At 43.9% G+C, this 13,763-nt stretch overlaps 2 protein-coding genes across 5 annotated transcripts in view; one reads left to right on the top strand and one right to left on the bottom strand.

The window, feature by feature from the left end:
• The window catches only part of LOC147016127 (VPS10 domain-containing receptor SorCS3-like), a 999,683-nt gene that overhangs the window by 565,511 nt on the left and 420,409 nt on the right, over positions 1-13,763 (top strand). For all 4 annotated transcript variants that reach the window (XR_015050022.1, XM_085848866.1, XM_085848865.1 and 1 more), the window contains exon 9: positions 13,511-13,690. Coding sequence is in view for 3 of the 4 variants with exons in the window: in XM_085848866.1 (XP_085704992.1) it covers positions 13,511-13,690 (180 nt within the window). In the remaining variant the exon portion in view is untranslated. The remainder of the gene's footprint in view (positions 1-13,510; positions 13,691-13,763) is intronic.
• On the bottom strand, positions 8,099-11,421 carry LOC147016128 (uncharacterized). The gene is given in 3 exon segments (XM_085849195.1): positions 8,099-9,966; positions 9,969-10,349; positions 10,352-11,421. Coding segments are annotated over 3 exon segments (3,066 nt in total). The 5' UTR covers positions 11,169-11,421.

Here is a 13,763-nt window from a genome sequence, read left to right as displayed (position 1 = left end):
CCTTGACTTCAGTCTGTCTATTTTTTGTGCGTGAGTAAAGTCACTATAGCAGAATTTTTGCCATTGAATCTTTTCGACGTGCTCCGGTACAGAATATTTTCTGATTCTTGAGAATGAGTCAACATATTTAGCGTCATTATATTTCTCTCTTTCTTTGCAACATTCAGCTACAGTTTTCACACCAACGATTGTAGTCTTTCGAAGTGGCGTTGACTTGCTAGTTTTTGAACTGTCCTGGCAAATAAAGCATTTATTCCAGTCCACCTGCTTTTCTTCTTCTCGATCCCTTGAACCCCCTGTGAGAAATCTTGCGGCTTTCATTTTTCAGTTAGTCCTGGGTAACAGAAAAACACAGTTATGTAGTTTAGGTTCATTTTATAGCAAAGTTGTAAAATTCATTGATTGTGGTTTGTATAATCAGACATTCTAATTCGAGCCTGAACATTTCTTTAAAAATAATATAGTGAAAAACAAGTCATATTATTTTTAGAAAATGGATGGAGCAATGTTTTTTTCTATACTCCCATCAGCTCAGGCATGCTCAAAAACATGGAAATCGACCCTAATTTTGTAATTTCATGTCAATTTGCGGCTGAAATATGACGAAAAGTGTATTTAATGGCGACCATTTTGTAAACTGTCATGGCGGCCATACTATCCATATCCAGAGTTGGCAACAAGTTGATTCACGTTTCTGTGTGTCTGGACAGTCAATTTACACCTGTTGCACTATTCTAACACGGAATCAGCAGGGTCGTACACTATTCTGCATTGGGCCTCCTGACTAAGGATAAATTGTTTCATTTTTGGGTTTCTAAATGCAGCTCAAAAGTGTGGAATTTTTGTTTTATTTAGACTTTATATAAAAGGTAAGAAAATTCTTTCTTTGGTCAAACTTTCTTTATTGGGAAGTGGGGTGGGGGTGGTGTTCCGGATCAATGTAATACAAACTTGAGCCAAAAGTGAAAGGTTAAAGTTAATTGTTCAGTTCAGTTCAGTGCAGTAAAACATGTACTGTGGTTAAAGGTAACTGAAATTAAACAAGAGCGAGAATTGCTTTGCAATACATTATCCGTACCAGTCCCAATGGATGTTTGGGAAATAAAAAAAAACATAGTTTGCATTTAACGCATGCTCGAGCCAAAATGAAGAATAACAAAACCTGTAATGCACCGTGTTTGGGTCGATTCGGCAAAATAAAAGGAAAATCAATTTTCATTTGCTGCATTACAGCAAATATTGGCAGAAATATCTTTTGTCGATTGGAAACCAATAAAGACAACTCCGACAATAAACTGGAGACACAGATTGGTTTGCTTTAACACATGCTCGAGCCAAAACTGGAACCAAAATGAAGAAGAAGAAACTCTCTACCCCACCATGTTTTGTTCGTGTCTAGGCTTTGCCTATTTCATTTTAAAACAAGGACAAATGTGTCCAAGAGCAGCGTCCTAAAGGTTTTCTCGGCTAAAAAAAAAAGACAAAAAAAAAACCAACTTCCAATATTTCGTCACGTGCCTTGATTAAGCCAATAGCGAGACCCGTCATAATGTATTTACGTATTTACGATATTATCGTGTATTTACGAAATAAATAGTGTATTTACGAAATTACAATACGATAAATGGAATAATCTTTAAATAGTAACGTGAACTTTTCGAAACTTTAAAGCAAATGTCTGAATATATTTAAAAGTTCATGATAGACGCTCTCAAAAGGCACCCTCAATGCGACGATGTGTACAGGTGCTTAGTATTCAAGGAGATCCGGATCTTGTATATACAAAAGCCGAGTCCTCGAGGTGAAAGTTTTGTCTTCACAAGAAGAAGAAGAAGAACAACAACAACAACAACAACAACAACGCCGAGCTCTCTCTGAGTAGTGTTCGCTATGCGAGACGCTGCTAAAAATAACCCGATGTACATAAATGAAGTAAAAACGTGCCTACGGCTTATGTGCATATCTACTACATCGTGGTTATAGACCTGGAATCATTCCAATTGCACTGGGCCACGGACTAACATCCAGGCCGAAGGCTTGAGGCTGCTTCATGCAATGGCGGTGCATGATTTTATTGGGGTGGAGCCAGGCCAGCTGTCCAGCTAATGAGTGTAAAACAGCGGGGTAGAGCTAAGGCATCGGGACACTGACCCATGTATAATAATTATGTGATATTTTCTAATTCTATAAAGGGCATAACTCGGTGAAAAAATGACGAAACACCATGAAACTTGAACTTGTTCTGTAACTTATCATAATAAATCCACGTACCAAGTTTCAGTTCAATACGTTAAAGAGTATAAAGGGTATGGGAAAACGGTCGGAAAAACCACAGGTGAGACGGATGGATGGATAGACAGATGGAGAGCAAACCTGTAGTCCCCTCCTGTGAAACGGGTAGGGGACTACTCAGTATATACTGTGTCCATGCAGCCTTCGGCCCAATAACTTGCTGTGGGGATGGGCACTGAGGAAGGGAATTTAAATGTGAGTTGAACAAAGCTATGTCTTGGCTATTGTATCCGAATGGCTTGATGATTGTACTCCCACATGAAAGAGAACTGTATGGGGGCAAATAAGTATGCTGGGCTGTTTTAAAATTGTGTTGAGGCACACTAAATTGAGGAGGTGGGGGAGGAGGAGGTTGGGAGCATTGGGGCTATAGATCTCTGTAGTGGAGCTTGGAATGAAAACATCTGGACCCGTTGGACGCCAGATCCCAGACTGACGGTCTTTGAGACTTTGAGGCAGGATCATAAATAACGGTCAGAGTGCCTTGCAGCTTCAGGAGGAGGAAACGAGGAGTTCAGGAAGAGTTACCTGGAATAAGTTATCACCCCGAAAGTCATGAGTTAACTCATAGCTGCATTGATATATGTGATATTTCAACTTTTATAATTTGGTGATTTTTAAATCATTGAGTGTTTCTTTTAATCAGTATTAAGTCGTGTTTTACAGGTAGACAGTAGAGATTAATAAGTATTAATTTTAAATATCCTTCTGTCTTGTGTCGTACATTACTTTCACCTGTTAAACAATCGGACATATTATTGTCCATAAATGTTTTCTGTCGTAATACCCTCCAGGTAACTAGTGCACTCGCATTGGTGCCTCGAGGAAGTACTTAATAATGCGCACGTGTGTGCGTGCGTGCGTGTGTTTGTGTGTGTCTGTCCTCTCTGCTGCCACCAGTTGGCATCTCCACACACATGCCCCAAGACTGAATGAAGCCTTCCCTGGTCTTGAAGCACCCATCTCCACCACAGCAAAGAACCACGACTCATGGACCAAGCCGTCTCCTCATTCGTGCTCCGTTTCCCCCTGCATGCCCTGAGGGGCGATGACTTCACTCCATGCAACCTCCTGTGTGACCTCTGCAAGTTCGCCTGATCCCACCCAGAGACACCCCCGCTCCACAAGACATTGCACGCCTCTGCAACCGGTCATGATCTCCACATGCAGTCCCACCGAAGCTCAGTCCCATTCATCTTCGGCAGGAGGGAGTCGACAAAGTGCACCATGGGAGGGAGTCAGCCAAAGCGAGTTGTTCTCGGCAGGAGGAAGTCGACAGAGTGCACCAAGCTGCACAGCTCGGCCACGTCATAAAAGTATGTCAATCGGCATGATACTGGACTCCACAAACATGATCCTCAGCCTCATTAAAGCTGCTATATCAGCACGGTCTTCAATCTCACTGAAGTTTGGTCACACTTGTCCTCGACGGGATGTAGTCAATAAAGCCCTGCAGGCTGCATGCTCAGGCTGTGTCCCAAATGCATGTCCATCAGCATGATATCTCATGCCACATGCATGGCCCTTGGCCTCATCAAAGCTGCCATTTTCATCTCGATCTTCGCTACCATCAAACTGTTGAATTTGGCGTGGTCTTCAGTCCCACCGAAGCTCGATCCCATTCGTTGGCAAGAGGAAGTCTGGAAAAGGGAGTCGCCAAAGCTTGGTCCCTTGTCTTCGGCCAGAAGGATTTGACAGAGCCTACTAAGATGCAGGCCTCGGTCGCATGGCAAATGCATGTCGAACGACGTGACCGATCATCACATGCACAGTCCTCTGTGCTAACGAAGCTGCCGCACTCGTCACGGTCTTCACTCCCATCAAAGTTTCACATTGTATGCAGCGTGGTTTTCGGTCCCATCTGTCCCCGATGAGGGGGAAGTGGCAAAGCATGCCACCATCCCATCGTGTGTGTGTGTGTGTGTGTGTGTGTGTGTGTGTGTGTGTGTGTGTGTGTGTGTGTGTGTGTGTGTGTGTGTGTGTGTGTGTGTGTGTGTGTGGTCTTTTCTTTGTGCTTAAGGGAGATGTGTGGCAAGTTGTAAGCAAGCTGCTTGTGAATAGACTGTTCCCAAAAATGGCTGCCTAAGTCAGATGCAAAATGGTTGGTGGCTATTTCTTCAATTCTACTGTCACAGAGGACGTGACGTGATTGAAATTTGCAGTTCATACTTTTATTGTTACTTCTACTTTTCATCCTAATTCTTTAAAATCCACAGACATACCAAACCCCTGCACCCCCAACATAGAAATGCACAGTGAAAGATCCATCAATAAGCTTGTTGGGTGGGGGGGCTTCCCTCGGGGGAGGGAGGACGGGGCACTCCCCCTTATAACTCCTCATCTACTTAACTTTATTTGACCTCATATAGTACTCTCTATATTCACTGCTAACACAATCAGTTTGTTTGCGGAAGTTGTCATCAGATGATCAACAGAATTTAAAACAACGATATTTCTTCGAGTACCACAACAGCAATGTTTACATGGAGACAGCTATGTTGTTAAGGCCTTCGTCACATTTGCTCTATGGCTAGGATACGGCGGCCGTAACCCCCCCCCCCCATGAATTGACAGAAACGTGTGGCAGCCGCAGAGTTTCTGAGGTGGCTTCAGGGTGGCCCTACACCGTATGGCTATCTTTTACAGGCCGTAGGGGTCGCCGTGGAATTATAGTGCGGAGTTATAACTTTTTTCATTTCTAGGTTGGCCGTAGCAATTCGACAAGCCAGGCTGTGACGTAGATGTGTTCCAAGTCGACCGTACATAGGGCGTACGGTGGGCTTGCGTTATTCGTGCGGCTGCCGTAGGCTCTTATAAATGAAAAATGAATTTTGCCAACCCTCACAAAATTACGGCGGCCACAATATTTCCACGGTCGCCGTAGGGTAGTCCTAAGGCGCCCCTGTGTTCAACATATGGTGGCCTTGCGGTCTGTGTGATTACCTGCGGGCAACGCAGGGTCAACGCACGGTCCCCCTGCGCCCGCCATGCGTCCTACGTACGGCCTCCGTGGCAGTCTGTGTCGACCGTGCGTCCACCGTGCGCTACCGCTAGAGATCGGAGTATAAGTGTTTACCTATACTCCGAACTGTTATATTCAGTTATATATTATTGTTATAGTATATTCAGTTATATATACTGGTATATTCCGAACTGGTATATTTTTATTTCAGTAAAAAAAGAACTGGTATATATACTGTACCCACTCGTTATCGTCCGTCTGGCCGCACGTTCGCCTTCGGGCCCCCCTGTGGTCGCCTTCCAGGCACCTTGAGGCTACCTTGCGTCTGCCTTGAAAATTCTATGGCCGCCGCAGGGATGCCCTAAGGTCACCGTGCGACATCAAATCAAAGACCGTACGGCACCCCCACGTTTTCGGTCTCCACAATTTATAAATACACCGTGCGGCTCCCCGAAAAATAAAAACACATGTGACTGCTACATTGTGTGACCGTGGAAATACTGCGGCCACCCTATAATTGCTAGTGGCCATAGATTTTGTAGACCCTACGGCCGCCGTGCCAAATGTGACTTAGGCCTAAGCGGTACCGAACATTCCGTTTCATTGGACTGCTTGCTTGAACGCTTTGAATAAAGCAAGCCGCTTTAGTCCGGTGGTTGGGCCAGGGAACCTTGCAATGTTTGGTAACATTCATGTTTTCAATTTTTTTGATAGATCTTAGGGTCGAGATGAAATTTAGGCTGAGTGGCCACTTGTCACTGTCTTGGCTTTTTCAGAATCCAAGATGGCCACCATATACAATCAAACTATAACTTCGGCTGCAACTCCTGTTCTAAGTACAGTAACATGATGAAATTGGTGTCTAACTATATGTTTTAGTTACCAAGGAAGTGGATTATGATGTTATTGGATAATTTGGTAGCCATCTTGATGGCATAAATCCAATATGGCCACCAAAATTACCTGTAAAAATGCCAAAATCACACTAAATCTAATGTAATCGGTTTTAAATGCAGTTGAGTTAAGTTTCTGTACATATGTGTGCTTTGTGAAGCATAGACATGTATATTATGATTCTGAAGTCATTCGCAAATTTATAAGCAATATTTATTTTGATAGCAATATCGATTTTAGGCAAAATATAAGAACAAAATGTAATTAGAATCGGACAATATTTATTGTATAATTCTCTCAGACATGACATTCACATGACTCAAAAGTCGACATACATTTAAAGTATATGATACTCCCATTAATAATATTGATAATAATGATAGTAATAATACAATAATTTGGCAGCTTCACATTGCTCAATGTTTCAATGCTATGTCAATACAAATTATACTAAAAAAATTAAGCAAAATTAACACCCCACTGGACAAAATATCTTATATCTCGGAACTATTCATCGTCCTCATCCTCGACATCCATTGCTCGGTCATTTGTCTCATCGCTGTCATCAGGGATGTCGGCATGATCTGTTGCACTCTCATTGATATTGAATGGATTGGAACAGGCAGTACCACCACCACAGGGGCAGAACATTGTGCACGGAAGTTGGCGCCCCATACATCCACATCTCCCACCTCTACATGCTTGCTCAGATGTGCAGCCACATCTGACCAGCTTCAGAATGTGCTCCGGGGCATAGGGTACCCCGTCCTCCATATTCCGAGGGAAGAGACACTTGTTAGTGTCATCAGCTTCCCATCCGTGTTCCACTGCAGCGAAAGTTGGTGGATCCCCACTCAGGGCACTGTACCAGTGAGCGACTTGATGGTGTGCTCTTCGAACGTTCTGCTCAAACGCTTCTGTAGTTGGGGGCAAACTACACAGCTTAGGTGCCGCTGTTGATTTTCCAGTCTTCTGTGCCCATAGTTTCTGGCGGATCTTGGTCATCGAAGAGGTGGGAGTTGTAATGCCATAGCGCACCCATGAAAGCTGTTGCTTGTTCGGTGACTTCAACGATATTTGCCAAGGGTTTACCAAGTTGATCCAGAGAGTAGCCTTTTCGAGCGGCCGCGATTGCTTTTGTTTTCCCAATTCCATAAGTCGCAGCAACTGAATCACAACCAGTCAAAGCATGAAGCGCTAAGAGCTGAATAGGATTCAGCAATCTACGATTGCTGAATGTTTAAGAGCGGTTTCCTTCACGTCAATGCAAGACCGACCAATGATTGGAGACTGCATAGTTATTGAAGACTGGAGCTTCTCGCTCAAGTAGTAGTACACAAGTAACGCGAACACATCCGTGTCATCACACACCACCCGCACCCGTGATTCTGGATGGTATTTTGCCAAATGGATGGCCTGTTGTGTCAGGAGGATGCCAGCTTCTTCATGTGTTGATGCTAGGTCGAGACGAGGCGACTTATGACCCTTCGATACCTGCGTAGGTGTGTCGTTTTCCCCAGTAACCACCAACTGGTGGTCCTGTGTCGCATGCTGCAGGAAGTTGTCATCACTCAGGATTGATTCGCAAATCAGTGTGTTGAGTTGTTTTTTATTGGCTGAGTTCTTGAGTACTGCGTCCCGAGCCGGCAGTGGAGTTTTCCATTCGAGCTGATGGACCCGGGTAGCGCTGTCTCGAGCTGATCTGGTGCTGCTTTTTGTAGAGTAGTCATAATAACGATCAAAACACAGGTGGACATCAGCTTCAAGCAGCCGCGCGTTGACCCAGACCTTGAACACCGAAATGAACGTGTCAACGGTTCCTTGGGATGGCCATTCTAATGTCCACAAAAGAGCGGAAACATCAATCACCATAGATGTTGGCCTTGTGATAAGGCGTTGTGAAACTTAGACTTGGAGGTTCTTTTTCAGTGTGGATTTTCCCGTTGCCACTCACATCTGGTCATCAGCTTGAAACATCGAGGGCGGATATGCAGTTAGCTCTGTGGAGAGGACTTGTTCCAGATCGAGATCGCGCTCGCTCACGAGAAGGCCAATCACCCGAGCGTATATAGCCTCTTGATCCATGACGGGATTATCATCGATTGTTAGACATTTCTTCTTTGCGACGAAGGTTGTCACCTGTTTTGCGAGTGAGCTGTAAAAGCCCTCTGGCCATAATGCTTCAAACTGGATCAGCTGATCAGCGCCAATCTCCACTGCCTTGTCAACATTAACATTCCGTTGAGCTAGTTGACCATTGGAGATGTTGAGCAGACATCCTGCATTGTGGGTAGCTGGATCCAATGGGTCAATGCATGACTCTAGAGTAGCCTTCAGTGATTTACGATCATTGCCATCTCGACGAATGCGACTGGTAGATTCCTCCTTGTGCTTAAGCTGTACCTTCTTGTCAGCTCCAGACATCTTCTTAAGGTCACCAGTCAGGGTCATGGTCGCATCCATACTGTACACCCATGTCGCTATCGTTTGAGGATTTTCTGTGTTGCCAATGATGCCACCCGGCCCATGCCCCTTCCTCATCCAGTTTGTTTCAATAAACATGTCGCTCCACTGTCCGTTGTAGACACCAGCAGTGTGGTGTAGTGACTGTTCTCCTCTGCAGAACTTGTCCAGAATATCTCGTCCCAACCAAGTCATGGAGCGTACGTAGTAGAGGCCATACCTTGCATAGTTGTACTTGTGGGCTGCGAACATGTATGGCAGCATTGATTCTGCTGTTTTGATGTGGAGTGGCCAGTCGCCTTCATGCATCGCCCGACAAAACATCATCATTAGAAATGTGGGTTTGATGACGTTGTACACCCACAGCTTTGTGGTACGACTTTGAGTGGCGATCTCATCAAGTAGTTTTTCCAAATCATCCATGCTGGTCAGGTGTAGATTCTCCCTCACAAACACTGGTCGAAGCAGCTCCTCTGTGAGCAATCTCAGTGCCCAAACATTCTGTTGATATTTCTTTCCTTGCAACATCTTATCGACGGAGCCGAAGGACGTCATCAGAATCTCTTTCAGGCCGCTGTCTGCCATGAGAGTGCCAACGCAACCCACAAAATCCATGAGGAAATGCATCCCACCAAGAATCACCACTATGTTGGTGAGCAGATCTGGTTGATGAAATGTGATGTCAACGGCGATCTTATATATGGCCTGATCGCAGGTGAGAACGATAATATCCTGGTTGGATGCTCGGGTGACTTCGAATCCTCGGGTGATGGAAGTTAGGACAGTAGTTGGGTCCCCTGGCTTCATGTTTATGAGTGGAAGATATACCACAGCTGTCTTGGGTGCTGGGGTCATTCCTGACTCACGGCAGTGACGTGTATTGTACCCGTTGTACTCAGGAGTGTTTGCTTCAAAGAGCACGTCTTTGATGAAGTTAAAGTCAAAATCTTTGGCTCTGCCAATTGAGATTGTTGTGGCTTTTACAAAGTCGTCTGACATGGCAAATCGGTTTGTAGCAGTAAATGGCATATGAGGTTTCTTCGGTCCCGTATACTCAACGACTCGTGTCTCCCATGGGATAGGGTGCTTCATTTCTTCTTTCGTTAGGCGAGGGATCGATGTATCCAAACCTTCAAGGTGGTCAAGTTCGGTCTTCCACTGAGCTGCCAGCATTGCCATGTAATGACATTCGAGGCGGCAGTTTTGGGAACTGATCACAGCATCAAAGTTATCAATGATGATTTGCACAAGTCCACCCAGTCTGGCATCTCTGAGTCCGGCTAACTGCTGTGCTTTTGATGATTGAACACCCGCTGACCTTCTGAATCGTCGAACCTCATCGTCGGAACAAGAACATTATACTTGTACAGTTCTGTGATGATCATCTTATGGTCACCAAGAAGTACACCTATGGCTATCTGTAATGGTGTCGGTTGAGACGTTACCACTGAGCTCACGATATTACCCACCTTGATGGATTGTAGTGAATTGTGGAAAGTAGGCTTGATAGCTGATAGTAGTTTCACCAACGTCTCACTAATACACTCTGAGGCTGATTCTCGATCAATGTGCTTAGTGTAGGATTTGAAGTCATCCTTAGCTGCCTTGGTCTCCTTCATGATCTGCTTGCCAACTTTCCGGATACATTCATCCATGTCGCCATTCTGATCATCATCCACAAGCCTGAGATTTGTGGCAACATGCTTCCTGAACACTAGTAACGTTGCCACTCCAGGGAATGTAATGCCAACATATCTTCAGCGAAATGTTGGATGACGTTCTCAACAAGGACACGTCTGGACATGACAGATCCACCCTTGTCTGCGTATACTGCTTCAACATCGAGCGAATTCCAAACTTTTGAGCGATCATAACCGACTACTTTGACAGTTTCAGCAAAAGCTTGGTCATCAGCAGTACCTTTGCTATTGATCGTGGTAGTTCTCTGAGCATCACGATGGAAACTCATATTGCAACGGCGGTGATACATTGCATCTGCAGCGTGCAAATCTGATGGTGCTCCGATGATACGGTCACGGACTATTCTACCCAGTTCATCTCCACGTTTATCACAAAGGTCAATTAGGTACTGCTTGTACGTCTCCCCATCAGCCATCTTGTCTGTGGTTACTCTCGATGCAGGGACTCTGTACTGTTGTGGCACCTTGGGATCATACTCATTCGGTAATATGCAAGGAGTTATGTCATGGCAGAACAAACAGTGCTTCTGAAAGTCAAAGACATCACCACCGGTACTCGAACGCAATCGCTTGGAACCAGCGTTGGAGTCATCATCTGTCTCTTCCTCTGGCATACGCTTGGCCAATTTATTGAGAGTGGAAGGAGATACATATTTGGATACACAATTTTTGTGACATCTAACAGTAGATGATCCATCAGATAGTTCTTTTTGTAGTCTGATATCATCTTGCCGAAGATTACTAGCTTCCAATATTGTGCCGATTCGTGAAGACTGCATCAACTTCCCAACCCCACAGTTGTAAACTGTCTTGAAGAAGCATTCCTCGGCATCCTTGCTGTCTCCTGCTTCAGCCATATCATTACTCACATCAGAACCTACAACAAAAACAAAGATCGTTAAAAGTTATCGATATATTGGTGTATTTCACATTGGAAGCACTATGATATTTACGTCTTGAGTAGGTGGCACCAGGTGGCTTCTAAACGGCATCATTACTTCACAATCAGATTATATAACATGTCAAGCACATGTGTAACCAGCAGGATCATTGTTCAACTGAATTCACAATCGATTATGTTAGTTTTTAGTGTGATTTTTTTGTGATTTTGGCATTTTCAGGTATTTTTGGCGGCCATATTGGATTTGTGCTACCAAGATGGCCACCAAATGACCCAATACCATCATAATCCACTTCCTTGGTCTCTAAAACATAGATTTAGACACCAATATCATCCTTTTGCTGTACTTAGAACAGGATTTACAACCTAATTTATATTTTGATTGTATTTGGTGGCCATCTTGGATTCTGCAAAAGCCAAGGCAGTGACAAGTGGCCACTCACCCTAAAATTGATCTCGACACCAATATCTATCAAAATAAGCCAAAAAACGATTGTTACCAAACATTGCAAGGTTCACTAGAAATATGCTGCTCTGCCACCGGTCTACTTGCTAACGGAATTGCACCTCTGACCTTTTCTGCTGATACTGCAGTTTAATTCCATATCGGGTTTGTGTGTATACTGTAGTTAAGGCCCAGTCACACCTTGACGTTTTAGCCAGCTTATGCTGATTTTTGAAAAATTTGTCTAAAATGCTGGCACACGTCAAATACGTTATGGGTAAGTTTTGGAAACATTGAGAGCACGCTGAAAAACACTGCCATATGTCGTAGTACGCTGGCTTTCATCGTTGTACTTTGCGGTTGTACTCAAATTTTAGCATGCTTGAAATTTTACGGCTTATGCCAGCGTATGACTCACAAGTTCCGCAACGCTGGCCATAAGTTGTAGGCACGTTATGCGATCATTGACACACGTCGACACAAGTTCCTTGTAAGTTAATCATAAGTCGAAACACGTCGAGGTAATGTTTAGCATACCTGAAACTTATTTCTCAGCAATGAGTAACGTGTTGTAGGCACGTTACACGATCGTTGACACACGTCGACACACGTTACTTGTAAGGTACTCATAAGTCGAAACACGTCAATGTAATGGTTAGTGTCAGTGTTCCAGACTCCCTGTTTTTTTTTTGTTGTTTTTTTATTTTATTTTTTCTTCGGTATTACGGTGATGGTAACACTTCGATTTCTAGTGCGGTTATGATTTAAATCGTTGAGCGGCAGCCTTTTAATTATATTATATTATATCCGCACTAGAAATCGAAGTGTCAACATCACCGTCATACCGAAGGAAAAAAAAAACAGGGAGTCTAGCACACTGACGCTAACCATTACCTCGACGTGTTTCGACTTATGAGTAACTTACAAGTAACTTTTGTCGACGTGTGCCAACGATCGCATATCGTGCGTACAACTTATTCCCATCGCATGCGGAACGTGTGAGGCATACGGCAAGTACGTCGTAAAATGTTTAACACGTTTAAAAGTACAAGACGTACTCCACTTACTACGACGTATGATAGCGTACTTTAGCATTCTATTCACGTATACCAAACTTACCCATACCGTATTCGACGTGCGCCAGCGTTTTAGACGCATTTTTCAGAGGTCGGCATAAGCTGGCAAGATCGCAAAGGTGTGACTGCGATGTTGACACTTCCATTTCTCCGGCGGTTATGATTTGAATCGTTGTGGCAGCCTTTTCATAAGCTACATCACGTGATCGTCGGCGATACGTGCAGCACACTATGCATAAGTTAGACTATTGTTGGGCATAGGTTGTGAACGCCGACAACAGGCTAAGCATTCGTTGGTATAAGTTATCTATAAGACAACGAAATGTTCTGTGTCCGTTACTAATATGTTATGCATACGAGCAACTCGTTATGAATACGTCTGAATCTTTAAAAAAAAAAAACATCAAAAGTTCAGCTTAAGCCAGTGTTTTACATACATTTTAATACGTTGCCATTGCTGGCTAAAACGTCAAGGTGTGACTGGGCCTTTAAGAACATGTCCTCATTCATTTTTTCCTGGTTTATAATCACTCATCGTCCCAAGAATGACGGGCCATCACCAGGAGACGAGATCAGGCGAATATTGTGTTCATTTGGCCCACTAGGTTTTATTTATTGCGGGCATTTTTTTTTTTTTTTACTTGTATACTTATGGAGAAAATACTTTTGGTGACTCGATTATCCTGTCGAGAAAACCTTGGACATATATTATTTAAGCTGAATTTCTGTTAATGTGAAAAAACCCTTCAACTTTCCAATTTCCCCTTGTCCCCACAGAACCTGCACATCCTGAGTATAATGGAAGGCGGTGTTTTGGCTGCAGCTCGTGACTGGGGAAGTGAAGGAACGTATAGTCTGTACATGTCTGATTGGCGAGGAGAGCGCCTCTCACTTGCTTTGCCAAATGTGACTGGATCTCGAGGCCAGGAAGACACACGGAGTATCTTCGTGCATCAGGTGATTCTGTATCTCCATTTGTAAGGTTAATTAATTTTCTCCACTTCTGTCCCTTTAAAGTACATCAGAGTAA

The sequence above is a fragment of the Eptatretus burgeri genome, chromosome 12 (genome assembly GCF_056783735.1).
Source record: "Eptatretus burgeri isolate ZD-2024b chromosome 12, Ebu_testis_v1, whole genome shotgun sequence".
In the NCBI taxonomy this organism is placed as follows: Eukaryota; Metazoa; Chordata; class Myxini; order Myxiniformes; family Myxinidae; genus Eptatretus; species Eptatretus burgeri.
Note: the sequence above shows the minus strand (reverse complement) of the source record. Positions and strands in the feature narration are given on the sequence as shown.